General features: G+C 43.5%; 7 protein-coding genes across 7 annotated transcripts; 3 read left to right on the plus strand and 4 right to left on the minus strand.

Moving 5' to 3' along the window:
* Positions 1-4,560: 4,560 nt before the first annotated feature.
* On the plus strand, positions 4,561-5,115 carry GLRG_05680 (uncharacterized protein; the record flags this gene model as incomplete). The annotated part of the gene is made up of 1 exon (XM_008096365.1): positions 4,561-5,115. One exon carries the CDS (start codon positions 4,561-4,563, stop codon positions 5,113-5,115), a length of 555 nt encoding a protein of 184 aa, XP_008094556.1.
* Positions 5,116-8,126: 3,011 nt separating this feature from the next.
* Positions 8,127-9,164, minus strand: GLRG_05681 (uncharacterized protein; the record flags this gene model as incomplete). The annotated part of the gene is made up of 1 exon (XM_008096366.1): positions 8,127-9,164. The coding sequence occupies one exon, from the start codon at positions 9,162-9,164 to the stop codon at positions 8,127-8,129; it is 1,038 nt and encodes a 345-aa protein (XP_008094557.1).
* A 3,550-nt stretch (positions 9,165-12,714) lies between these two features.
* GLRG_05682 (cytochrome P450 CYP2 subfamily) lies at positions 12,715-13,969 on the minus strand (the record flags this gene model as incomplete). The annotated part of the gene is made up of 3 exons (XM_008096367.1): positions 12,715-12,762; positions 12,878-13,346; positions 13,431-13,969. The coding sequence occupies 3 exons, from the start codon at positions 13,967-13,969 to the stop codon at positions 12,715-12,717; spliced, it is 1,056 nt and encodes a 351-aa protein (XP_008094558.1).
* A 3,316-nt stretch (positions 13,970-17,285) lies between these two features.
* On the plus strand, positions 17,286-18,311 carry GLRG_05683 (4-hydroxybenzoate polyprenyl transferase; the record flags this gene model as incomplete). The annotated part of the gene is made up of 1 exon (XM_008096368.1): positions 17,286-18,311. The coding sequence occupies one exon, from the start codon at positions 17,286-17,288 to the stop codon at positions 18,309-18,311; it is 1,026 nt and encodes a 341-aa protein (XP_008094559.1).
* Positions 18,312-19,364: 1,053 nt separating this feature from the next.
* Positions 19,365-20,175, minus strand: GLRG_05684 (alcohol dehydrogenase GroES domain-containing protein; the record flags this gene model as incomplete). The annotated part of the gene is made up of 2 exons (XM_008096369.1): positions 19,365-19,510; positions 19,584-20,175. 2 exons carry the CDS (start codon positions 20,173-20,175, stop codon positions 19,365-19,367), a joined length of 738 nt encoding a protein of 245 aa, XP_008094560.1.
* Positions 20,176-22,126: 1,951 nt separating this feature from the next.
* GLRG_05685 (short chain dehydrogenase) lies at positions 22,127-22,539 on the plus strand (the record flags this gene model as incomplete). Its single annotated transcript, XM_008096370.1, has 2 exons — positions 22,127-22,313; positions 22,448-22,539. The coding sequence occupies 2 exons, from the start codon at positions 22,127-22,129 to the stop codon at positions 22,537-22,539; spliced, it is 279 nt and encodes a 92-aa protein (XP_008094561.1).
* Positions 22,540-26,003: 3,464 nt separating this feature from the next.
* Positions 26,004-26,642, minus strand: GLRG_05686 (uncharacterized protein; the record flags this gene model as incomplete). The annotated part of the gene is made up of 1 exon (XM_008096371.1): positions 26,004-26,642. One exon carries the CDS (start codon positions 26,640-26,642, stop codon positions 26,004-26,006), a length of 639 nt encoding a protein of 212 aa, XP_008094562.1.
* Positions 26,643-26,882: the final 240 nt, after the last annotated feature.

Below are 26,882 nucleotides of genomic sequence, written 5' to 3' on the forward strand. Positions count from 1 at the left end.
CTAGTAAAAAGCTTTCTGCTTATATATAGATTAAATTTCTTTTTAGATGTATATCTAGTAATTTATATTACGTCTAGTATCTAGTATAAAATAAAGGTCCTTACTATATATAACGTAATATTTAATAAGAAATAAATCTTTAATAGATTAATAAATAGATTACTTAATAAGCTTTATAAAGCTAACCTTATAGTAATTTAATAATAAATTAATAAGCTAATTACAGCTAGTAATTAATCCCTATTACATAAAGAAGCTAATAAAGAAATAAATAAAGTAATAGAACATACTAATATTACTCTACTAGGCGCTTTATAATTAGGTAACACACTAGAATACCTATATAAGCAGGCAAAATTTACGCTTCTTCTTACTCTACTACTATTACTACTAAGTGCCTTTTTTACAGCCTTTACGGATTTTAATATAGGGGGTAGTAAAATAGGAACTAATAGCTCTAAATTAATTAATTTAACAGCTAATAGCTAAATAATTACTAATAGTAAAACAATTAATAGGTAAATACCTAAATTAATAGCTAATAGCCTATTAATTAATTTATTAATAGCCTATAGCCTATAAGCTAGTAACTTACTTAATTTATTAATAGCTTATAGCCCATAAGCTAGTAACTTACTAAGAACTAATAGTTCTAAAATAATAAAGATTATAATCCCCTATACCTTATCTTATCTCTACGTAATTAATTTATAAGACGTTACTAAGCGTAAAAAGGTGTTAAATTCCTAAGTAACTATAGCTAGCCTATTAGGTAATCTCTAGCTAGTAGTAACCTTATTTAAAGGCGTTATAAAAGGGTATTATCTTACTATATATATAGGTAGTTAGATTATGCTAAGGACTTTATTTAAGGCTGCTTTCTTTATAGGGCTTACTTTATAGTAAAAGATTATAGACTATATATAAGGCAGCTTATAAGTAATAACGTAGTCTAGTATATTATAAAGTTAACTAATAAGTAAAAATTACTACCTTTAGCTAAAGTGCGCCTAAGGCTACTTAATTAACTATATAACGCCTAATAAGTATAATAATTATAAAGACGTTACTAGTAAATTACTAGTATATAATAAAGGTATTACTAAACCCTATAAGCTAATAAGTATATGTTAGAAGTTACTAGACCTTCTACTAATCTATAGATAGTTAAAAGGCTACCTATATAAAAAGTAATTTAAAGACACTAAAATAGTATATCTATATAGGCATAAAATATTAAAATCTTAAGTAATAGTACTATAAGTAGTAGCTTAAAGGTATTAAATCCTTAGCTACTATTAAGTATATACTTATAAGCTTAATAAATATAGTTAATTAACTAAATTTAAAGTAAGACTTATAGTCTATAGTAACTAATAAGTAAAAGATCTATAAGATACTTATATAGCTATATTAGTAAGTATATTATTTAAAATACTTATAGTAATAGCTACTTACTTTAATTTAAAATTACTTTAATATAATATAGTAGAGTAGGGTAAGGCGATTAGCCTAGAGTAAGGTAGTATACAGACTAATTAGAAGATTCTAATCCTAATTAAGTATAAAGATATAAGTTAGCATTAATAGGTTTAGAGATAGATATATAGAATTTATCCTTTATACTTATACCTACCTTCTAATTAAACTAGAGCCTCTCTATAATTTACCTTTAATTATAATAACATAAGATAATTAGGAGTAATTACCTATCTAATTAGGGTATAATTATGCTTAATCCTATAGTTTAACACTTATAATTAATATTAATTCTAGATAGATTAAGACGACTTATATACTAATTAGTAAGGAATCTTATGTTGCTTTTAGTAGTTATAGTGTTCTATATAGTCACTACACTATAAGAGTCCTTTATACCCTACGCGCCTTTAATAGTAAATATATTTATTTATACTACTATTAATAAGGTAGTATTTATAAAGATACCTCTAGGCTACTAAATTACTAGCTAGATCTTTTAGTTATTAAAAGCACTCTATAGGCTCTAATAATTACCTTTACTATAGTAAAAGCACTTTAAAGAAGGGCTTACTACGTAGGGATTTTACTAAGTGCCTAATAAGAACTACTATTAGAAAAAGGATTATATTATATTCTTTTTTTACGTTAATAACTATATATTAGCCTATTACTATATAAATAAAGTATAAGTAAGTAATAAGATAGTAGCTCTTTAGTAATAATACTACCTTAAAGGCAGAGGCCTATTATAGTAGTTTCTTAGCCTTAAGGTAATTTATAACTAAAGTAACTATTATCTCTAGCTTTTATAAGTAGTATACTATAATAAAATAATAAAACTACTACTAATAGATAATAAATATAAATATAATAAATTATTACTTATATTAAAGGCTAAGCTATTACCTAGTAAATATATAGCCTTATTATAAGAGGTTAATTAATATTAAAAGAAGGTAAGAATAATCCTATATATAGTAGTAATAACTTAGCTAGATATTACTTTTATAGCTAGCTAGCTTACCTACTTTAACTATAATCTAAATCTAGATTACTAAAAGGTAGTAAATTAAGTGCTTAAATATTTTTACTATATATAGCATTTTTACCTTAAATATAAAGTAACGCTAGGTAGTAAAGATAATACGTTAGAGGTTACTATAGACGCCTTATTTACTAATAACTTACTAGACTATTATAGCTTATAAGCGTACGCACTAAAGCTATTTAGAGGGCTTATCTCCTAGTAAGTAAATAAATAAGATATAGTAATAACGTTAACTACTAAGGCTAAATTACTAGCCTTATTATTTACTATAAAAAAGGCGCTTTTTACTAGTAGATTAATTACTACACTAGGTATTTAACTATTAATATAAATAAGAACTAAATTATTACTTAATAAGTAGGTAGCTACTAAATAGCTACTAACTATTTATATTAGCTATAATAATACCTAGACTATTAGGCTTATTACTAAGGAGCTTATTTAACTATAAATAAGGTTATAGTATATAGATATTTATAACTACTAGCTATAATAAAAAGTAGTAGTAAATTAGATTACTATTAAATATAAGAAGTCTACTAAATTAATAGCTAATAAATTAATAAAGGCGCTTAGTGCGCTATAATTTACTATATTTATAGCTTAATTAAATATAAGTAATTAATATATATACCTTAAAGTAAATTAATAGTAAGAATTAGCTAATAATAAAGTAAAGCTTTACTACTAGATAGAGAAAGAAAATATATAGGATATTAAAAGATAATTAATAAATAAATAGGCTATAAATAGAGGATATTTAGTGCAGGCGCTATAGTAATTAATTACGTTCCTAGCGCTAAGGGGGTGTGTTAAATATAGCAGAATTATATATAAATTAACTAGTAAATATATAGTTACCCTATAGTAAATTATTAGGGAATAGGCAGTAAATTAGCCCTACTTTTAGGGTAAGTCTACTAATAATATTACTAAGATTAGCTAGGGATTTCCTAACTAAGAAATAGGGGGTTTTCCTTATTTCTATAGTAATTTACTATAGATATATAACATATAACATAATTAATTAATTAACTATTATAATCCTTACTATTTAATAGCTATATTACCTTACCTAATAGGTAGATAATAAGTAGTAATAGTATTTATATAAATAAGCAAACTAAAAATAAATAGATAACTCCTTAGAATAAAAAAACTATAGTATAAGTTATATAATAATAAGAAAAGAATAATAAATAATTAGCACTTTAGGTAAAGGACTAACTAGTTAATAGCGCTCTATAGTAAAGGACTAATAGATAGGCGTTACTCTTAAGCATACTAAAGGTATTAGGACTTATATATAAGATAGACTTAGATACACTTAAGGACAGACTTCTATAGCTCTTTAGTAATTAACTTATAATATATTCTCTAAATACCTTTTAGTATCTAACCTTAGTAATTTAATTAATAAAGAAGCTATACAAGCTGCCTTATAACCCTAAGCTTTAACTAATTACTAGGTAATTAATAAAGATAATAAAGAAGAGGAATACTATTAACTAGGTACTAACCTCTACTTACTATTAGTAGAAACCCTACTATCTAGAAACTAGCTATAATAATAAGGGCTTATATAGTATTTTTTTTATATAGTAGTTACCTCTTATAACTAGGCTTTATAAAGCGCTATATACGCTTTACTTTATTTACTTTATTTACTTAGTAGTAATCTCTTTTATATTTAGTAGTTTTTAGGTATATAATAATCTATAGATAGTTAATTACGCCTAGGGGGGTATATTATAATACCCTTATATATATTACGTATATCTAGCTCTAGTTAGCTAATTTCTCTAGACTAAAGAAATAGTTATTCTAAACTAAACCTTGTCTCTATGCAGCTGACCTACTTAAAGAATACGTATTTCTTTAGGCTGGATTACCTATCTCTACACTATAGATAGTTAAGCCGTTTTCCCTATGATCTTTCCTACCCGAACAGTGCCTCTACGACAGGGGGAGACCCAGGAAACATCACCCTCGCCGGCCGAAGTGCTGGTGCCTATAGCGCCGAGGCTCAGATGTTGTACGATTTCCGCAAGCCTGGAGACAGTTCCTCTCTGTACAGTCGCATTTTCATGGACTCCAACGCTATTCCCGCCCAACCAAAGTCTCTTGCTGAGGTACAAGGCCAGTTTGACGAGCTGTGCGACCATTTTGGGATTGAGAGAAGCATTCCAAATAGCCAAAAGTTGGGCATCCTACGAACAAAGAGCGTACAAGACCTTTTGAGAACGATCTCTCACCTGAAAAACCATACCTTCCGGCCAGTCACGGACGACATTTTTATTCACTTTGGCATGGTAGACTATCTACAAAGCAGAGGATTCGCGGATGAGTTCAAGAAGAGAGAGTATAAGATTCTCATCGGCGAGGTGCTCAACGAAGAAACCCTATACGCGTCTTACAACCCCCCGATCGAGCCTACCCTCGATGCTCTTCGACTGCAAATATCAAACTACTACGCGCCAGATGTTACGGACCGTGCTATTAAGCAGTATACACTTCCAAATTCAAGCAATTTAGAAGACTGGCAGAACATTTTTGGTAAGACACAGGAAGACGTCGACAGATAATAGACCGATTGTTGACCAAAAAACAGGTTTAATAACTGCAGATGGACAGGTGCGCGCACCCTCCAGGCTGCTTGTCAAAGCACTAGTGGACAACGATGTCAGCATGCAAGATGTGTGGCGATACCAGATTGCTTACAGACTGTCCTTCATTGATGAAAAGATTGCACCGGCATCTTATGGAGTAACTCCCCCACCCCACATCCGAGACACCCCCACTTCCAAGACATCTAAAAATCCTGCATTTCTCCTCCTTTATTAACATCACTACCTTTTTTAAACTATTATAATATTTCATATATATAACTAAATAACGCTATTTTTTTAAGATACCTTCTTTAACTTATTATAAAGTAATATACTAAAGATAAGCTTTATTAGGCCCTTCTAGATATATAAAATAGGTATACTATTTAGGCTGCTACTTCTAAATAAGGCATACTATACTAGTTACTTTATTATTAATACTATAGGTAGTAAAGTAGGGATACTGCCTTTACCTATATATAACACTTATCTTAGGCCTAAGAAGATAATCTAGCTGCCTATATATCCCTCTAAGCTTCCCTTAGTAGGTAGATTACTTATTAATAAGTAAAGGGCCTAATAGAGCGTATAATAAGTAATAAGTATCCTCTTATAGAGAGGAAATAAATAGCCTAATTTATATAGTAAAATCTATTTATTAGAACCCTTTAATTTAAAGTAATTAATACCTAGTAATAGGCAGCTTATTCCCCTAAGGTTATTTAGGATTTCTTTTATTACCTTAGTAGTATTCTTACTATCTAAGGTATTTATCTATTTAATAAATAGAATATAAATAAGACTAGTATTATAAAGGGTAAGGGAGTTAATAGGCTAGTGTTAGGCTTTATAATATTATAATATATCTAGAAAAAGCAGCTAGGATCTTAGGTATAAGTATTTATTATTAAGTATGTGTCTGCTGCTAGGAGCTTTTTACCCCCCTTACTTATATATAAAGGTAAGTTACTTTAGGCCTAGTAGTTTATATCTAACCTATTTAACCTATCTAGATATAAGGCTTAGCGATTTATAGTAATAGATAATAGCTAGATAACTAATAATACTGCCCTTAAATAGCTAGAAGAGGTCTTTATCTTACGTACTAGGCCTACTTAGCTAGAGGAGGCTAGACTACTAGTTCTTAATAGGCATTATAGCTATATAACTATTAACTTTATATAAAAATACTAGTAGTATTATATCTATTTATTATTTCTACTGCTATACACCTCTACTATCCTCTAGCCTCTAGATATAGCTGTCTTTAGCCTATTAAAGTAGGCCTATTACTAGAGGGTTAGATGTCTAGATAACTAGGTAATAGATTTAACTATTACTAGCAAAAGGGTATTTCTAGAGTGTTATTTTAAGGCTTATAAGGTATCTATTATAGATATTAACATTAAGAGTAGCTAGAGGGCTACTAGGTTATAGCTAGTATCTAAAAGGCACCCTCTATCTAACCTACTAGTCACTAAGGCCTAGCAGGCTTGCTAGGCCAGCTAGGCTAGCTAGTAGTCTAGTAGCTAACAGTAAGATAAAGCTAAATCTATTATCCTATAGTTAACCCTTTATTAATTTACTAATCTATAGTATTAATTATACTAGTTAACCTAGCTAGGTAAAGATAGGTTAGATACCTATACTATCTATTACTTATTTAAAAAGGTGTAAAAGGGATATAATAAGTAGGTATCTAGAGCAGCCCTTTTAGAAAGGTAAGTTAACTTATTATAGGCCTAGTTAGATAATATATAGTTACATAAGAGGAAAAAGGTCTACCTATTACCTAATAGCACCTTTACTACTATAGAGGATATTATCTAGGCGCAGAGTCTAGATACTAGTAATATAGATAGTCTAAATAAATCTAGGGTATCTAAATTACCTAGTAAGGCCAAAAGTTGTATATAGGTGGGCGGCAGAGATAGTGAAATAAGTGGTGATAGTGGTGGTGATAATAGTGATAATAATGTCTCGGATGTGGGGGTGTCTTGCAAGTAGGGTGGGGGAGTTATCTCATGCCATGGACAGGCCCATTTGGAAGTGCGTCTCATTTTCGTTCTATCCTTTCTCAATAATAAACATTGCTGACAGCGTGGCGCTCTTAGCTTCGCAATTTGTCATGGTCCAACTCCAGCCGAGGAAGTCATGATGAAGGACTAGATTCAAATCCTAGTGGCTTTCATGAACAACGGGGAACATTACGAATTCGGAACAAAGTCGGCACAAGAAATGAAGGTCATGACTCCCGAAGGAAATATCGAGAATCGCCAGGATAAGCGGTGGAATGAGCTCGTGAATCTGGGCAAGATATTTGCTGGCAAGTAAGCCAATGTTTTGATTCAGCTATCATAAGCAAGGCAGTTCGCGTCCTTTACACTTGCTAGGACCTTCCGATGCTTGAACATGATTGTTCCAAAGCGTTCAAGCCAGGTCTATTTGCGCGCCTCAACTTTACTATCAATGCATGATTATTGACAGGAGACTTCCTAGCTCCCTTCAACGGAAGGAGTACGGGAGCGGAGAACATTGTTGTTGCTCCACTAATAGCTGTTAGGTTTGGATCAAACAGTTAAATGAGGTATTCAAAGCCGCACTCAGTTAATTGTCTGTACATCGGGGTGAAATTGATCCTTTGCAATTATGCATATAGGTACATTTATGAGGAATATGGATGCGACACCCGACGCTTTAATCGTAACAATAGACTATAAAGCCGCACATGACCTCGTGATACTTGTTAATTTAATTGAAGAATTGTTTGAAATAAATGGTTTAATGATGTTTTCAAGAAAGGAAGTTTCTAGTGAGCTATGCGTCTAAGAATATTCTTGTACTGCTCTAATTCTAATGTGATCGATATTCTACGCAGTGCCATATGGCACGACATCAGTGTTGACTCAATTCATCTCCTTGGCCGGCATAAGCCGTCTCTCTTCAATCATCTGTCCCACTGAAAGGATGAGCCCTAGCTAGAGTCTCTAGAGTTTTCCAGTATCGATAGCGACAACCTTGCCCGGTTCAGTGATGGTTCCGTTGATAGGACCTGCAACGCCTCCGTTGGTAGTGACATAGATAATATGGCGATCGAGCTTCGTCCTGCCAAATCTAGCTGCAGTAGGACCCGCAAGCGTCAAAGAGTCAGACGCCCCGAAAAATGGCGTCAGGCGTCCACTGCCTGCTCTGACCACATACAATATATTGTCAGATCCGCCGGTAGCATATATATCTCCATTAGGAGCCACAATGAAATCGTCGAGCGGTATGTTCGCCTCTGCCAGGACCTGTATCGACTTTGCTTCGTTCTTGTCCTCCCTGGTCTTGTTCGGCGAATAACGAACTCTAGCCATGGTGCCCCGCGCGAGAACGCTGAAGTATACGAAGCCATCTTCTGGACGATACCGCACTCCGTTCACGCCGATTTTGATGCTCGCACCTGCAGGAAAGGACAGGATGGGGTTGTCCATCCAGACTTTGGAGGCTCCGTTCTTGACATCGACCTCAAAGATCTGGCCTGTGAACGAGTCTGCTGTGAGGACCTTTCCTCCAGCTCCGCCTTTGACAGTAGTGAGTCCGTTGAGAAACACAGCGTCAGGAATGCTAGCAAGCACCGAAACGTTGGCTTGGCCATCCGTGTCGTAAGTTCGCATGTCCAGCCGATAGAGAGTGTTCGACCCAGGGGTGCTTGCGCCAGTCGAGAACGTGAAATTGTTGGCCACGACAGCGAAGACGTCGGGGTTGATTTCATCTATCCCGAGAGCTGCGAGGTGGTTGGGAAAGGTGGCAATCAATTCTGGGACTGGATTTGGCAAGAGCGGATCCAATTGATAGACCTGCGGGTAGGGGGCGATCATGGTGATCAACAGTTTCCCATTGGTTCGTACGGCGATGTTTTCCGCCCAGAAGCCATTGTCGAACTGGTGAATGAGGCGATGCGGGACATTGAGGGTGGTTGTGGGCAGTGCGGCTGTAGTAGCAAGACCATAAAGAGTGGCAAGGAAGCAAATGGAGAGGAGCATCTTGAGCAGTGCGAGCGCTCGGTGGCTTTTTTACACTTAGCAACTTGGAAGACTATCTCAATTCGCATCGAAAGCTGAGGTTGCGGCTCTTATTTATGGTTCTTTCGGCTCTTGACGTGATCGTTTCCTGTTTACCGTAATTCGAACGGGCTTGTTGTCCTCAGTAAGCATGTCAGTTCCTATTGGTAGCATTGATGGTAGCTATCGCGCTAAATCTGCACAAGCTTAGTTCCATTTCATAAATTCAAGGTAGGATGTTTCCTATACCCCTACGTACATGATTCCCCCACGCTCAGTGCCCATTGTAGATATCGCCAAGGTGGCGGCCGGGGGGGTAGATAAGTCATAGCACGTAGACGCGCTTGGGCGCCTATTGCCCTCTTCAGGGACGTAAAAGACGTAAAGTACACACACACATACATGATTCCCATAAATGCACCAAAATGACTTTCCACACACACCTATAACCAGAGTTTCTATGTAAAACACTGTGTGATTCATGAGACTAGAAACTCCTTATATAGCTTTAAATACCTAGGAGATAATCGATAGAACCAGAACTGTGTTAAGGTCGAGTATTCTATCATCTCTTCCAGTATTGCCCTCAGGCCCAATCGCATTCCTGGTATCTTTCATAGATATACCCACCTTACTTCACAATCTTCGGTGCTGCTAGATTCGGCCTTGGGCAATCCCCATCTGTAGGATTCAAAGCGGAAACGAAGGAATTTGATGAGCTATCTCAGCTCCTGGAAAATGAGGATCAAGACTCCACACATGCAGTGGCTTCAATTTGCACTTAGTAAGAGACATGCAGCCATGGTTACACTTGGCTTGATTCTCTGGCTATTTTCCCTGTGGTGATCTCGGTCGATTACTGATGGACAAATTCACACAGACGCGTTCCAAGGCATGATGTATTGGCCCTACAGTTGAAGGAGAAGATAATAGGAATTTCTCTTCCAGTGGGCTTCTTCTTACAGATGGAACGGCCTAATTGCTGCTGTCACATTCAGATCATTTCCGCCATGAGACATAGTGTGGCGATTGAAATGAGGGATTCATTATGAGCATCGTAGTCGTATCATTTGTCAAGCCTTTAATCTATTTTCCCTCTATGCCTTTAAGAAGTACATAATACTCAGTCACATGGTTAGTTAGCTGTATGCCAATCACAACAAAACCATGGTGGGGTGGAGTCATGTCTGGGGCCCTTGCAGCTAATGGGATATGCATAATAGCAAACAATACCAAGTGGAGAAGATGGAGGCATAGCCCGGTCAGCAAACCCATTAACATAGTCTGATTCCGGTACACAAAGATATCTACCTGCATGGTGTGACTAACACTCAGCCTTGATACGGCCTAGTGCCGGTTCAACGCTGTTCGTCGTGCCCCTTTCGCGATCGGTGCAAAGCTCTGTCATGCTCTTTTTTGTCGCACTATTCTTTCCACTCTATCATCTTCTGTCATATAGTCATGCCGGTTCTCTCCCAGCTTCTCCATAGTCGGAAGATGCGGTTGTGTAACTACCCCACCCCACTTCCGCAAAACCCCCACTTCCGCAAAACCCCCACTTCCGCAAATGCCAAAAATGCCGCATCATCAACACCACCACCTTTTTCAAACTATCATAAGAATTGCCATATATCGCCAAACAACGTCAGTTTTTTCAGAATGCCTTCATCAACCCATCATAAAGCAGTATACCAAGTATAAGCTCTAACAAGCCCTTCTAGATGTAAGAGATAGACGCCCTATCAGCAAGGTTACTTGTTGTTAAATCGTAGGGGTTGTAATAGTTAATTAATTATGTTATGTATATATAACTAACTATTATAAATCCTATAGGAACAGGGAAATCCCCCTATTTCTTGGTTAGGAAATCCTGGGCCAATCCTGGCTATATAATTGGTGAAATCACTAGTAAAGTGGGGCTATTTCACTGCCTATTCCCCATCTATTCGCCGTGGGTCAACTGTGTATTCGCCGGTTAATTCACGTGTACTTTCGCCACATTTGACAAAACCCGAAACATAACCCTGTTCTAATACGTCTTTCAACTTCGGCTAGTCTGGGCATAATCTTGGTGTACTATGTAGGGTTAAGAATCAGCAGATAGGTACTGCTAAGATTAAGCATGAATTTCCCGACCGGAGACCCCGACTCCGGGCCCAGCACCATGTATGTGCAGTGGGTAAATTAATAGTTGTCAGGGAACATAGGTGGTGTGCTAAGCCACAACACATACACTTAGTAAGGAAAATCCCCACCTAGTCCCTTTTATTATACTCCTTCCTACTGCAACTTGTCCCTAAGTTGCTAGGAGCGCGCCAGTAACCGTGCGCTAGATTGGTAGAGCCGATCTTCACGTAAAAGCATATATTGTTCCAGAAATTCTCTTACACTCAATTGACGTAGATTTAGTAGCAAGCTCCCTGTCGCTCTTTGTCTTCCGGTTTACGAGTCTATAGCCTTTATTCTTAATCTTGTCTCCAACATGCGTTTTATATACCCACTCTTTCTCATCTGGTCGCTATTGTCCTGCACATTCGTCGTTTCTGCTCAGCAAGCAAAGGGCCTTCGGTATGATAAGGATATTTATACTGTTGAAAGAGCCGGAGACACTTACTACGTATACACACCCTATTACACACAAAATTTTCGACGCGCCATCGTCACGAAGTTAATATTCCCAAGCAACAAACCCGACCTAATAACCGTTGCTTCAGCCTGGAACGGCCGAGAAAAGCCACACGCTGATGGTAGCCCGAGGCTACATCTATCCGACGTAATTCAAGCTGTAGCAAGCAGCAGGCACGCAAATAGACCACTCAAATCTCTCAACCGGATGAATGGTTTGAATGTTGTAAACAAAGAGACGCTTGTCATTATCAACGACTACTTTCACGATTGGCAAAAACTCAACCCAGGAGCCAAGTTTCCACAGAATCTCACCATCACGCCGTCTAGTTCGTTTTGGCCATCCTTTAAAAGCACGCCGTTCTTCAAAGCCGTCAAGTGGACGTTCAACGAAACCGACAAGACTGTGGGATCCATAAACATTACTCCAAAGGGAGCAGGCAGGGGGCCAGCTACGGGGTGGTTCAGTGGGGCAGACATGTGGTGCCAAATGGAACGACTTAAACATTAATCACAAAGAATGCTGTCGATATCGAGGATATCGGCCGACGGATATCCTCCGAAATCAGGTTACGTGTGTAGAGACAAGGTTTAGTCTAGAAGAACTATTTCTCTGTCCTAGAGATAACCCAAGCAGAGCCACTTGCGCGTAATGCCCATGAGGCCATCACGATAATTGGCTATTGACGCACTAAAGCCCTGGACTTTCAACATGAGTTTATTAGACATATGCTTCCTGGACCCCATTGTTTTCTATTTGCCGTACCATCTGATGTGGATTTCTAACTTCCGTCAGAAGGGATCATTTGGTCCCGAAGGCAGAGAATGAAACTTCGTACTTGGATGCTTCCTCCTCGATAAGGGATGCGTGCCGGGCACTGCGGACAGTGACCTTCACAGGGAACGGCTAATTGAGGGCTTGGTGGTTGAGTCTCTTGTCGTCAATAGGCCCGTTCTGGACGTTTCCCGTTAGTGCCTCGTCGCCAACGTGAAAAAAACAAAGGGGTGGTAGGGGTGAACGAACCGGACTCGATTCGAAACAATAAAGCAAGCGAGCAAATGATATAAACAAAGCTTGTTCTGCGGCCGCCTCCAAATCCCCAGAAGTTGGGTATCATATCAGCTCCTGAATTGTCAATCCATCTCTCGGGCCGGAACTCATGGGGATTGTCAAACTCGCTCGACAGCCCGATCGAGTTGATCAGGAAGCATGTGCCGGCAGGTATGAAGTGCCCATCGAACTCCAGGTCCCCTGTGAGCTGGTGTGGTGGAATAATGGGGACGGTTGGTCGCCAACGCAGAACTTCTTTGATCATGGCAGCGACATAGGGCATCGCCGACAGATCGGATATCCGGGGGAGCTTGAGCGATTCACCATCCGTACACACTCGATCGACTTCCTCGCGCGCCCGCGACCGCGTTTCAGGGCGTGTAGCCATGGCCATTATGAACACGTTGATCGTCATGCGTGTGTTATCACCCCTAGCTGCCATAACAGACGTGGCCAGGTACATGGCCTCCTCGTCATCCCCAGAGAACCTAACATCTGGATGGAGAAGAACGTCGCGGACGAACTAAGGCGGCGCCGAGCCGTCACTCACGGCGGTTTTGATTGGTTCCCACCATTCCTGGAAGACACGGCGGTGAAACGAGCCCATCTTGGCCCAGAAACGCCGCCAAGGCTGTAGGAAATGGGGAAGCCTGCTAAGCGATGGGAAGAAATCCACGTAGCTCCGGTTAATAGACGTGACAAACTGGATTGTCACCATCTGATAGTCGTCGAGTTGCGCTTTTGTCTTGTTCAGGGGGTAGCCCATAACGATTCTGTAAAGCACAGAAGTGGCATAGCGATAGCTGTGAGCAAACCAAAGGCTAGGCTCCCGAAGATACCGGCGCAGCATGTCCACGCTCTCGAGCTCTTGCATACCAGCATAGACCTTGAGGTTCGAGCCGCTGAGTAACTGATGCGTCACACGGCGTCCTTCTCGCCATTCCTTTTCCTGTCGTATCACTGTGCGCTTTCCGTTGCTCACAAGATCGCTGGCTACGGGCATATGGGGTCTTTCGTTAGTGTTCTTTCCTCGCTTGGCTATGATTTCCGAAACGACGTGGTCCGAGTTGAGCACAACCCACGTCTTGGATCCCATCCGCAGTGTCACCATTTCGCCGTATGGTATCAATGATGCTAGCTAACAGATGTTCGGATCAAGACGAAATCCCTCATGAGCAGGAGTTTGTTACTTACTCATTTATTAAACGAAAGGGCTCCGCGGCGGGCTTGCATCATCTGCGGCAAGTTTCCTAAGACTGGTATGCCCGGTGGCCCCGGTGGCATTGCCCATCTCTTTGTTCCCAGGCACCATTTCAAGTCGGTAGGTTTGACGAACTCAACAAACACTACGCATGTACAGCATAGAATGACGAAGAGACCCAAATAGTGGTAGTACTAGTTTTCGATGAAGTACATGATGGCAGCCAACAGCTAAGAGACAGGACGACAATGCTAGTTCTGATGCATTCAGGGCATTGAGAAGAATGAAATCTCACGGATGTCGTTCTAGCACGTTTATGCTTGGGTCGGAGAGGATTCTCCGTCGTCGAGGTGAAGATTGCTTGCCTATTCAGTGGGGAAACTCAAGCCAACTCTCAGAAGATGTCGGAGGCACAGCAAGCTTGTGGGCAGCAAAAGCGATGCTTCCCTTCGCTTCGTTGGCTGCCCCCTGCTCCCCCCTGTTGTCTGTTGCATGTTTGTGTGTGTGTCTGGGGGTGTTCCCTGTATTGCTTGTGCCGCTTGGATGGATAGTGCCTGATCACAAATGATCCTGTATCCTGTGCCGCAGGGTGTTCCGGGCGTGTATTGCCGATTAAATTTCAGATTATGCAGGTCAAGGGGAGCTATCACCTCGGGACAACTAACAAGGTTCGTGTGAGAAATGGTGCCGGCAGCCCCGTACTGTCGGGGCGGGCCGGTAAGTGGATCAAATAGTACTGATACCTCCGACAACCTATGTAGGAATAAATATGCATGTGGTATGTTAAAACGTGTTGAAGGTAACTATCAGTAAATAGTATCTTACGTGAGAACCCGCTAGGAAGTATCCGTGTGGCCTAAGGAAACAATCCAAGAGTATCGAGTATTCGTAGTTGCCTTGTTCTACGTGTTTCGTTTAGTCTTCATCAATCTGATCTCATCTGGGTTACAGTTCTATATCGCCTGCATAGTGGGGTACATATGTGCTTGCATTAACCGTTAAGTACTGTCATGAGCCAGTCGTGTAATACTTGTCCACACAGCGGCCAGCCAAGACACTTGCATATCCATTGTTTTACAAACAAGCTACCTCACGAATGAAGAAGCCAGGCAATCCCTGTATTACGATAGTATGCGGGTGCGCTGCCAACGAAAGGTCCCGGCCTCTAGCTGGTCAGCATACTTAAGAACCTCCTCGAAGACGCCCCAGTGTTGAAGCAAACGCGTCACATGCGGGGATAACTGTATTCCAGCATCAATCTATTGAGCTACGTTAGAAATGTCGAAATCCGATACATGGAAAGCATGGAGTTACTTCTTGTAGTTTGACACTGCGCTCAAACACTGTCACATGGTGGCCGACTTGAGCGAGAGCCAGAGCCGAAGCGAGTCCGCTAAGACCACAGCCCACAATTAAGATAGAGAGTAGCGGCCGTGAAGTAGACGTATTCGCCATGTTGAAGATCAAGGTGATGGTTTTATGAGTCCTGAGGAACCTTTGTAAGACCATAGGTGTCGGGGTTTTAAATGTGGCAATGGGATTATGTCAGGCTACCTGTATTCAAGTGCCAGATTGAATAAGCGTTGTAACCCCTTTATTGATCCATCCGAGCCCCGGCTACGGAGTTTCTAACCAAACTCGCAAGCCTACGTTAACAACTAAGAGACTGTATGCAGTATACTCTTAGAATTGCTAAAAATACGCGATGAGCCCATCTTTTCTGTTCTAGAGATAGTGCAGAGTACAACGAACCGCTGATGATCTGTTCGCGCCTCACGGCCGATGACGTGAATGGGAAGTTGCTGTATACGTGTTGTAGTCGGGAGAAGCCAGCGAAGGCTTTCCCGATGTACTGTTGAGTCCTGCCCAGGTAAATCGCCCAGTGGGTCCTGAAGTGGCAGACTCCAACAAACAAGCAAACAAAGCCGCATCCCTGCGGCAGTATGTTGCATTGCATTGGCCTCAAATTTTGACGCTGTTGGTCCCTTTGCCAATCTTTGTAAGATATCGACTTTCAGCTCCAGGGTTTGGGTCTGCAGGCCGGAGCGTTGTATGTAGTGCAAACAACGCCAGAAGCGCCGGGAACGCTGCCGCGGCTCGGCCTGCAGCTGCAGGGCAATTCGGACCAGGATGTTGCCGAGAGCGGTGGTATCGCGCCCGAAGGTCGCCAGGGATGCGGGCGCTACGCAGCAAACTATAGGTTGTGTGCATGAAGACTCCAGCACTGCCTGCGCTGATGGGGCTGGTATATTGTTGGTGCCCGATTTGTCAACATGCACTACTCAAAGAGGTCTCAGTACGGATAATCAGATGGGATATAAAAAGTCGGAACACTAGGGATAGGCTAGTTAAGCATCTGAGCGGAGCTTTTCAATCTGCAATACAACTCAGTGATACATATCCTAGTTCGACATCGCGCAAACCACAGAGACATCATCAGCCTACACTAATATACCTACCCCGCTCTTGGCAAGTGTGGCATTATCCCGCGGTCGAGGGGATAGAATGGGTTCACCGTACATCCAGGCGCCTTGATGATATGCCTAGATGATACACAGAGGAAAACTACAGTTCCGATTGTCTACGAATGATATTTCTCTCACAGACGCCATTGGATGGGAAGTCTTCAATGTTTTGTTCGGGTTCTAAACTCGGCGTTATTACCGCCTTGCCCAACAGCCATGTTCGGCAAGCATACCTATGGACTCACCTCCAACCTCACGTAAGACACGTAGCATACGCAGGATAGCCTGAGGCAGAGTTGGTAACCTTTGGAAAAGCTTTGGACAAACATTCTGGAATACATTAGATTTGATCAGTTCCTTGCCGCTTGGCCGAAACGTACCAGAATGTTGCATACCATTCGTACATGGTACAAAAGAACAAATGTGGGCCCGTGGGTGTAAGCAGGACGGGATCCGGAATATGTGCCGGATAGGGTAGGACCCCTACCTTCAAAGTGTGTTGGACGGTTGGAGTATGGCGAAAGATCAGTCCAATAGTCTTGAACGTTTTTGCTCACTTGGTGCTGGAATGCATTAGTTCGCGTGCTGGTATCTTTCTGTGGCAGACATGCATGTATGTTATGGCAAAGGATAAAGGTGATGGTAGGTCCGGTCACGGTACTGCCCATTGTTGTCCTTTTCCTCTCTATTCTTAGCGACGACAGCAATTCCGTAACTATTATACGCATCATATTCTGGATTGTACCACCACCTTTCCCGCTATGGATGAAGTCAAAGGCTACAACAAGCCAACCCACGGCATTTTTCGCTTCCTACCAGACGCATGGGTTCCGTTTGCCGAACTCATGCGTCTCGACAGTCAGGCAGGATTCTGGGCTTTCTACTGGCACTACCTGATAGGACTTGGGTTTGCCATCAACATTCCCCCCTTCTCTCACGATATCGATTTGAAAACTCTTGGATTCCTTGCGGCATACTTGGGACTATGGACCACTGTCTTCCGCGGCATCACCTGTACATGGAACGACAATATGGACCAGGACTTTGATCGCCAGGTTGCTCGCTGCCGAGTGAGACCCATCCCACGGGGTGCCGTCACAACGGAGCAGGCGCATCTCTTTACCGCCATACAGACTGCCGTTGGCACTTTTATCTTGTACCTCTTGGGCGATTCGGTGTTGATACACGCCGCCATCGACGGCGCTCTCTTGTTCATCTACCCCTTCCTGAAGCGGTGCACAAACTACCCCCAAGTTGAGCTGGGATTCGGGCTGTCATATGCCATATTCCTGGTGACCGCGATAGTCGGGAAGGATCCGTTGAGTCCTCTGTTGGACCGATCGTTGGATCTGCCGACCCGCGTGCACAAGGTCATCGAAGCACCACTTGCCCGGTCAGCGGCATGTCTATACGTCGCTGGGATTATATGGACTGTCATCTTCGACACCATTTACGCTCATCAGGATTACCTCGATGACCTGAAAGCTGGTGTCAAGGGGCTCGCCGTGCGCCTCGGGAGAAAGGGAACGAAACCCGCCTGCTACATGGCGACTGCTGTGCAGGTCTACTTTCTAGTGTTGGCAGGCCAGCTGGCTGGTTTTGGCGCACCGTACTACACCATATCGTGTGGCGTAACTGCTCTTCTGCTGGCAAGGCTGATTTGGGCTGTCGATTTGGAAGACGGCGACAGTTGCGCCTGGGCGTTTGGTCCTGGAAGCGGTCATGTCGGCACCGCAATCTTCTCTGGGTTATTGGCCGACTTCTTCTCGAAGAAGTATGGATCTTGACTGTTCATTTCAGATACGTTGTTGCTGGCGGATGTAAACTTGGTGACGGGGTGAAAACCTGAAGCCAGCATCTTCACATCGGTTTCAATTTGGCAGCTGAAGACCCGAGGACCCAGAAGAGGTTCTGACAATAAAACTAGGATCAACAGCAACTCTCTATAAGAAAGTTCAGTCCAGGGAATCCAAATAAATATTGATGCTCGCTTCAAATTCCAATGCCACACTAAAGTTCGAGGCCTTGTTGTTCGCCAATATATATCGAGCCAGTCATTCCAGTCTTGTAAGCCATTTGAATCCATTTCGCGTTTGAGACAAGGCTTTTTATGCTCTCCATGTCGTCAAAAGTTTGGTTATGATTACTTTGAGACACCCTCGATCACCCGTCGTGATTTGAATAGTGCAAAGATGCAACGAGAACTTGGTCGTTTGGTCCAAAACCATTATGATATTCGGTCCTCCTGATGACCACTTCGTCTGATGGATCGAGCGGCTACCCACAGACGTTCAAGTGCTACCGCAGTTTTGTCGGCTTAGTTATATTCGTACTCAACTCAACTTGGAGTATATCTGAGTTCGATACTATGGCTATAGAAATATTTGACACTATTACGGAATATTGCATATAGACTATCGTGAACAACAGAGCCGCTTCCTACATGACTCACAAAATCTGGCAGAATATACTTGGGTTGTCTATTCGGCTGGTAGCTATCTTCCATCAGCCACCTTTCTAACTCAGAGGTGCTCTCTTTTGGGAGAAGATGACCCATTGATTATTCTCTAAACTTAAACAGAATTCTTATAGTTGCGTAGTATATCAATAACGGAGCCTCTAGTTCCTGTCCTTCATTCGTTTCTCCACCACGCACGCACTGGATAGTCACTGGCTTATTCATGTTAACGGATTGTCACAGCCCAGATATTCTGGCTAGCTCAACTATAATGCAGAAAAGGGTACAATGACATATGCAGACGCATCATTACTGAAACTTTTGCTTTGTGGTGTAGTTGGTTGCCCTGGCCCGCTCGTAACACGGATCTGCAACACTCTTCTCACTCCTCGTTAGGAGTGAACACCACCGATCGACCGGCACTGGACTCTTTCTCCGCCATTTCCAACGCTTTGGAAAACTCCTCCATCTTAAAAGCGCCTTGAATCCTCAACCCCGTCTTCTCGCCTAGCTTCAAGACTCCCGTCTCTATGAGCTTGACAAGATCCCTCCGTTGACTCCAACTAGCAATCATTGTAGCCCGAATGGTAAGGCCCCTGACTTGGAGGAGCGGGGGGGGAGATCGGAATCTCGGGCACGCCGCCCATCAGGTTCATGCGCCCACCGGCACGGGCAGAGAGCAGCCCTGCGCGAATGTGGTCGATATTGGACGCAGTCGGCGGTGTCAGGTCGAGGAAGACGTCGACAAGGCCGTGTTTAGAGATCTCGGATAGGCCTGTTTCCCAACTGCCACTAAGCTTGACCGTCTCGACCCTTCCCGGCGAGAGGTCACGAAGTTCTCCCAGGACTGTCTCGTTGCGGCCCATGGCGATGACGCGCGCCCCCATGGCGAGGGCGACATGAACGGCCGCGCCGCCAAATTTGCCATTCGCCGGACTGATCAAGACGGCCTCAACCGCGATTAGGTTGATGTCCCGGAGGCCGCCGTATGGAACAACCATCTGTGCGAAGAAGACGAGGTCGCGGGGACTGACGCCTTGGTCTCCGCAAAGCAGCCTCGTTGAAGGGATGCACGGACTCGAGAGGGGCCTTGACAAGCTCGGCCCAGGTGCCATGAGACCAAACGTCCTTCGCAAGTGCTTGCATCTCGCCCATGGCGAGTAGCCCTTGGAGCATGATTTGGCCCGGGTCATCGCGCGGGTGAATTGTAGGGTCGACGATGACGAGGTCACCCACCTTCAATTTGGTTGCATCTGGGGGAACGGCGACGACCCTCCCTACGGCGTCGATGCCACCTACGAGGGGGGAGGGGACAGCATACTGGCGAGGGTTGCCTCTGCTATAGACGTCGTTGATTTACCCTAGTATCGAACAGTACAACGGCTTGACGACCACTGACCCGACATCTAGGGTAGGTGTCGGAAAGAAGGTGACCTCAAGGGGGGATAGATGAAGAAGTGAAGTAAAGCCCCTTGTAGTTGCTAGGGAGCTGGATTGATGTAGCTGAAGACATTCTTCCGTACGATATAAGGTCGAGTGCTGAGTTGGTTGAGTTTAAGAGAATGGAGAGAGTAAAATGTTCATGCAAGGGGCAGGGAGAAGAAATCAGAAAAAGACGCAATATATATCGGATCTCTAGAGTTTTATCAGATCAATCTATTGAATGAGACTTCTTACAAATCCCCGGTGTAATGAGCCTCCGAGAGGATTCGATGGGGGTTGGGTGCGCATGAGGGCTAAAATTCGTCTCCTCAAAGGCTGCCCAGGGCTGGGATTTCCGCGGGCTGGGATTTCCACGGACTGGATCATGTTAATCAGCAATATCTACGGAAGTTGGTTAACGTCCGTCTGCCAGGGGGGAAAGACACCGATGCAGACAACGACATCGAAGTCAGCGCTAATTGGAAAGTTCCAGTATGGTTCGCCACGGATGTTGCATGACCATTAATAGCCCCCATAATAGTTTTTCTTGGACCATACGGGAGATCCGATTGATGGTCTTCACCGACATGATCTATAAGCAATTAAGCATACATTAACATTCATGATGCAGTGTAAACACCAAATCGCATGAACCGCCAAGTTTGTATTTGTAAAGTCCGAGGCACCCCTCTTAGTCTGGCAGACTGGATAGCCGCCTAACCGTGCCCACTCGGTCCTCTACCCGCTCCAATCGCCCGGTCTGTTCTTTCCGATCCATCATCACATGTAGGTGCTTGTCATCTGACTGGTGTGGCGGATTGTTAGCTGGCCGACGGTGAGGTACTAGTAAGAACACTCAAGCTTAATGATCAGAAACAAACGAACTATCTGTTATAATATGAAGCGAGTACCACTGTTCAGAACCTTGCACCTAGCATAACCTTGATTTCCAAGTCTATTGTCTATCAAGCCATTCCAATGGGTTGTTCTTCACTTACCAAGATAAGCATGTCCGTGTAAGTTAAGACGGGAGTGTCCAAGAGGATTTGGTTGTCTGCTTTCCAGAAACCGAGCTACGCACTACATCTACTTGATCCAATTCAGTTTGAGCTCCTCACGCAATAGTCGGATGACTCGGAAAGCCTAGTCGTTGGTCTGGTCGCGACAAGACTGGGACCGAAAGTAAGCCAGGGGCACAGCTGGGCAACCACATTCTGCACACAGGGCTAGCGAAGTACGCCAGTCTAAAGCAGGCGGCTATCGACACTTCCGAAATCGTTGGTAAGCGTGGGATTGACGACCTGATTTCCAACGGTGCCCTTGCTTGACGTGTACGGGTCCATCGGTGACTTGTACGTGTCCTAGGTACTACTCTCTCTGGCCGCCGTCAGAACTGGTCTGTGATCAACGCTAATGTCGTGCAGCTAGGGCAGCTTCGTGTGGCTGGTATAAGTACTGGGCACGGTAGATGTGGCTTACTTCGTAAAGGTATTTCAACCTTATCTCGTTTCCTTAGCCTCTTGTCGTACGCAGTATGTACATAAGGTGTTAATGCTGCTTGTAATTAACGGCGTCGTTTTTGTGACAGCTCTGGATAATACAACCACTTTGCATTCTCTGTAATAGACGCTATAGTTCATCACAGCTGATTATTTATTCTAGAAGAAAGACGTCTCTGTGGAGCTGGGAACCGTTGGATTAGAGCTATGGTAGATAGATTTCATGGGCAAAATCAACCTCACCCACCTCTTTCTCCCCATTGTCATTAAGAGCAAAATCAAGAAGGCCGCCTCAATAGCCTGGGATCACGCCGACTTCGACTTCGCCAATGCTTCGGACGTTGATACTAGACCGATATATACTGCCTCAAAGGCGGTCATGAACGCCATCATTTCAAGCTCACCGCGCAGTACGAGAAATACGGCTTGCTCTTCTTTAGTATCAGCCCGGGTTCAGGAGAGGTGGGCCGCTATGCGGATAGTAGGTGTCTCTGCCACCAAGGTTGAAGGGTTTGGCCATTGTATTAATGGATAATTACCACAGCCACCCAAGACCAGCTCAAGGGTTTCGCAGCATTCACTGACAAGCTTCCAGCCTATGCGCCCAACTCCAAGGCCCCTATCACTCCAGAATAACCCACCCCACTTATCACTTCGACTATTGAGAAAGCCATCATCGAGGGCGGGTATGGTGGTGCGTTTGTCTCACATAATAGAAACAAGAAGTCAATTTAGACTTGCTGCCCTGGTTCTTTGTGCCAATTAACCGAGTCATATAGGAATAAGTTGTGGGCACATACACATCTCAGCCATCAATAGAAGTTATAGATGATGGCAATGAACTTATGCGGGCTCAAGGTGGGCTCGTGGCGGTGTTGTTAGACTTGAACTAAAGGGTTCCTTGCCGTCTGCCACTCACAAAGAAGACGTTGAAGTTTGTCTTCCCGACATATAGCTGCGGTCGTCTGCGGTCTTGAAGTCTTTACTCAATAACATTATGAAGCCTTTGAGGCAAAAGAGGAAGATAAGGGGGATACTGTAAATACATGAAGAGGTGATATTAGAGTTTCCAGACTTAAAATAAATGGTGATATACGCAGGCCACGCCCACCTTGAGATTACGGCTGCCTTTGTCCACTGCCCGCTTATGAACACTCTTGTGCATTCATTATGGACTGAAGCCAGGCCAATCAAGAAGAACTTTCAAAGTTTCAGGCCCCCTAAAGATAGCTGCTTGGATAAGGCCTTGAGTTACCTTAACCTCATTGCTGCATCGGCTAAATAAAAGCTGGAGTGTTGCGGGTCCTGTCTTGGCAGCTGCTTTGAGAATGGCTTCAGTTACCTTGACTTCACCGCCGTGTTTGTTGAGTAATAGCTGCAGTGTATCCGGCCCCATTTGGGCCGCTTTTTGCGCAAGTGCTTCTGTTATACTCATGGTGAAAATGAATGTTTCCAGCAGAAGTTGAAATGTAGTATGCCCACTCTGAGCTGCTGCATCAACAATGGCCTCAGTAATTTCTATCTCACCGCCCCGTTGATGAAGTAAGACCTGAGCTGTACAGGGTCCATTCTCGAGAGCGGCGATGATAAGACCCTTCATACTCCTGACTTTGACGTCATTTCTGTGAAGCAAGGCTTGCAGTATGGAGGGACCTTTCCGAGCTGCCTCAATAGCGAATGTTTCCGTAATTTCAACGTCCTGTCGATTCTTTCGTAGAACTTGTACAATAATGTCGATATCTCTTTGATTCAACGCTTCAATCGTTTCTTTTGTAGGGTTGATTCGCCCGTTGTGTCTCTTCAAGAATCGATTTAAACTTGTGGAATCTTTGGGTGGACCGGTGGAAGGGATTTGCCCCAGAATGACTTGATTAAATGCAGGGCTGCTTCGAAAGTTTTTAAAGTGGCCTGACCGTATAAACCGAGCGTAGTTGACCAAAGTCTCCGAGAGCCAAACGGTATGTGTCGCGATATATCCATTACGGATATTAATCGCGGCAACTGGCCAGCCTGGCCGGGCTGGCCGGGCTGGCCGGGCTGGCCGGATTAACGATCTGGCCGGGCTGGCCGGATCAACTATGTGGCTGGGCCCACCCACTATAGGTTGTGGTATTTAACGGCTGCCTATCTGGCTGGCCACAATAGTTACTCTTCCCCTCTTTACGTATAATAGGAATTAACAGTTAACCCCTATTATTTGTTACTTCTACTAATATATATAGTTAACTATATTAACTACCTAGTAATACTAACACTAATTAGTAGTTAACTTTACTATAAAGGTAACTATAAATTAGTAAGGCTACTAGAAGAGGTAATCTTACTGTTAACTATTTATAGTAGCCCTAATTAGTTACTAAGAATCCTATCTATAAATACCCTTATAGTAAGAGTGTGCTACCTGCCTATTATAGGGTTTATATTACCTAGTAGTTATATTACTTAATATAGTAAGAGCAGCGTAGATTCCTATAATAAGTTAATTACTAAGATAATATTACTTAACCTCCTATAGTTAGTAAAGGCCTAGTAATTTACGTCTATACACATAAGCCTTGTCGCTTTTTAAGAGGCAACCAACTCAACTGCAAAAAACACCTCACTTCGCGCGCCAACAGGCCTATCGCCGGCCGGGCCCTTCAAGCCCATCGCCGGCCGGGCCCATCGCGGCCCTTTAAGCCCATCGCCGGCCGGGCCTATCACCCATCGCCGGCCGGGCCCATTAACAGGCCCATTGCCGGCCCTTTGAGCCCATCGCCGGCCGGGCCTATCGCCCATCGCGGCCCTTCAAGCCCATCGCTAGCCAGGCCTATCGCCCATTACGGCCCTTCGAGCCTATCACCAGCCGGGCCTATCGCCCATCGCGGCCCTTCAAGCCCATCGCCAGCCAGGCCTATCGCCAGGCCCATCATTACATCAACAAGGGGTTACTAACAAGTAACGCCTACACGTAGGTAACGTGCCTACTTAACAGATAAATATAGATAGATATAGATAGATACAAATAGATATAGATAGAGGATAGGTGATAAGAAAAACAAGGAAAAATAAGGGGAATTTCTACGTATAGAGAAAAAGTTACTAGTGTCGCGATATATCTATTATAGATATTAATTGCAGCAACTGGCCAGCCTGGCCGGGCTGGCCGGGCTGGCCAGGCTGGCCGGATTAACAATCTGGCCGGGCTGGCCGGATCAACCATGTGGCTGGGCCCACCCACTATAGGTTGCGGTATTTAACGGCTGCCTATCTGGCTGGCCACGATAGTTACTCTTCCCCTCTTTGCGCATAATAGGAATCAACAGTTAACCCCTATTATTCGTCACTTCCACCGATACGTACGGTTAACCGTATCAACCACCTGGTGATACCAACAGTATGGTTTTGTCTTTGCATATAACAATGCAAGTCCTCGAAGTTGGATCCAGAAAAGACCATTCTTTCTAGAGCAACCGCAGCAAGATTTGGAATATTCATTTGCAAACCCTGAAGGCTTTCGACCTTGAGATCGCGGGTTTTGTTGTTGAACAAATAAGTTGTAATGTTCCTCAAAACAGCGTCCTCGGTTTGAGTGTAGTCTGCGACAATCCTCTTATCGCCTGTTTTCATGTCGGAAGCGAGACCAAGAAGCGCAAATGACCTATCCCGAGGATCGCTAGCTTGGCTTTCTCTGAACCTCCACAACAGGGTACAGATATTCGACTTATGTGCCCACCAAGAAGCCTCCTCGATGGACCCGGCATTATATCGATGACTACTTGGCATTGGATGTCTGCTTGGAGGCCGAAGAGTCTTGGTGCCATTGCAAACGCCATCGCGTCAACCCAGCCCTCGCTGCAGCCAAGTGAAGCTTTTTGAGCATTGGCGACCTCCTGCAGAATCCAAACGCGGCTGAACCACTCGTTGCTCATCATTGACTTTAGCATGCCAACTTTGTCAAAACTCCAAAGGTGTTCTGTTCGTAGTCGGCTCCACGTATGTGACCATCTAGGGTCATCAAGGGTCCAACTCACCCACGCGTCGCGTGGGGCTTCTCTTTTGAATGTCTTGAGTGACAGAATCAGATCTCTGAAGTTGTATGGCACATGCCCCAGCCAGAACTAAACTCGTTCAGCGTGCTCGTACACCTTCCCCATCCATGTAACCTGGTGTCCGCGCTCTCGGACATTGCTTTGGTCGATACAAAGAGCGTCAACCCAAAGTATGCGCTCTTCGGCTTCTTGTCTCAGGTTTTTCAGGGCGTCGAATAAATTCTCTGTAATGAAGAGAAATCTTCCATCCACCAGAATTGTGTGCCGTGGTGAAGTGCTAGAGCCCCAGCAGTATGACAACGCTTCGTACGGAATGATGGTTTCCTTATCGTCTAGATAAGCTTGGGAAAGGTGGCAACGGATTGGATCGTGGCTCGATCCCGCTTCTAACCTGACTGGTCGAAATCCTGGGCGATCCAGATCAAACGACTCGTACTGGAAGTGATTGGCCAAAGGCGGTTCCTTGCGAAGTTTGACGGGGTTGATGAGACGGACAAGGCCGGAAAGATAACACACGACAGCCTCACAAACTTGCGCGGATCCCAAGCAGTCCTGCTGGTTATCTGAGCAACTGGCGATGCCCGCAGCGAGTATGAACGAATGTGAGCTCATGCTGGCTGCAGCCGTCTTGAAGCATAGAATATCATGCTTAGGGCCAATGCGATCAAGAACAAGAGGGTCGTCGAATTGTTCTATTGAAGACGCCATTGCGCCGCGAAAGGTTCGGTGATGGAGAGGATAGCCTGCGCCGAGATATCGAAGCCGATTGCCGTGTTGTTTCTGGCCAAGGATATCCTCAAGAGCTGACGTTGCGGATTCTGGAACCCGCTTTGCTTGGCCGCTGATGGAGAGTCGCTCGTGCTTTTTCGTTTGTCTAGCATCGAAATAGATAGTGCCACTCTGCAAATCTGGTTTCGCTCCGAAGACGACGTCGCCTACACCTGTACG

Source organism: Colletotrichum graminicola, assembly GCF_000149035.1.
Source record: "Colletotrichum graminicola M1.001 genomic scaffold supercont1.20, whole genome shotgun sequence".
Taxonomy (NCBI): Eukaryota; Fungi; Ascomycota; class Sordariomycetes; order Glomerellales; family Glomerellaceae; genus Colletotrichum; species Colletotrichum graminicola.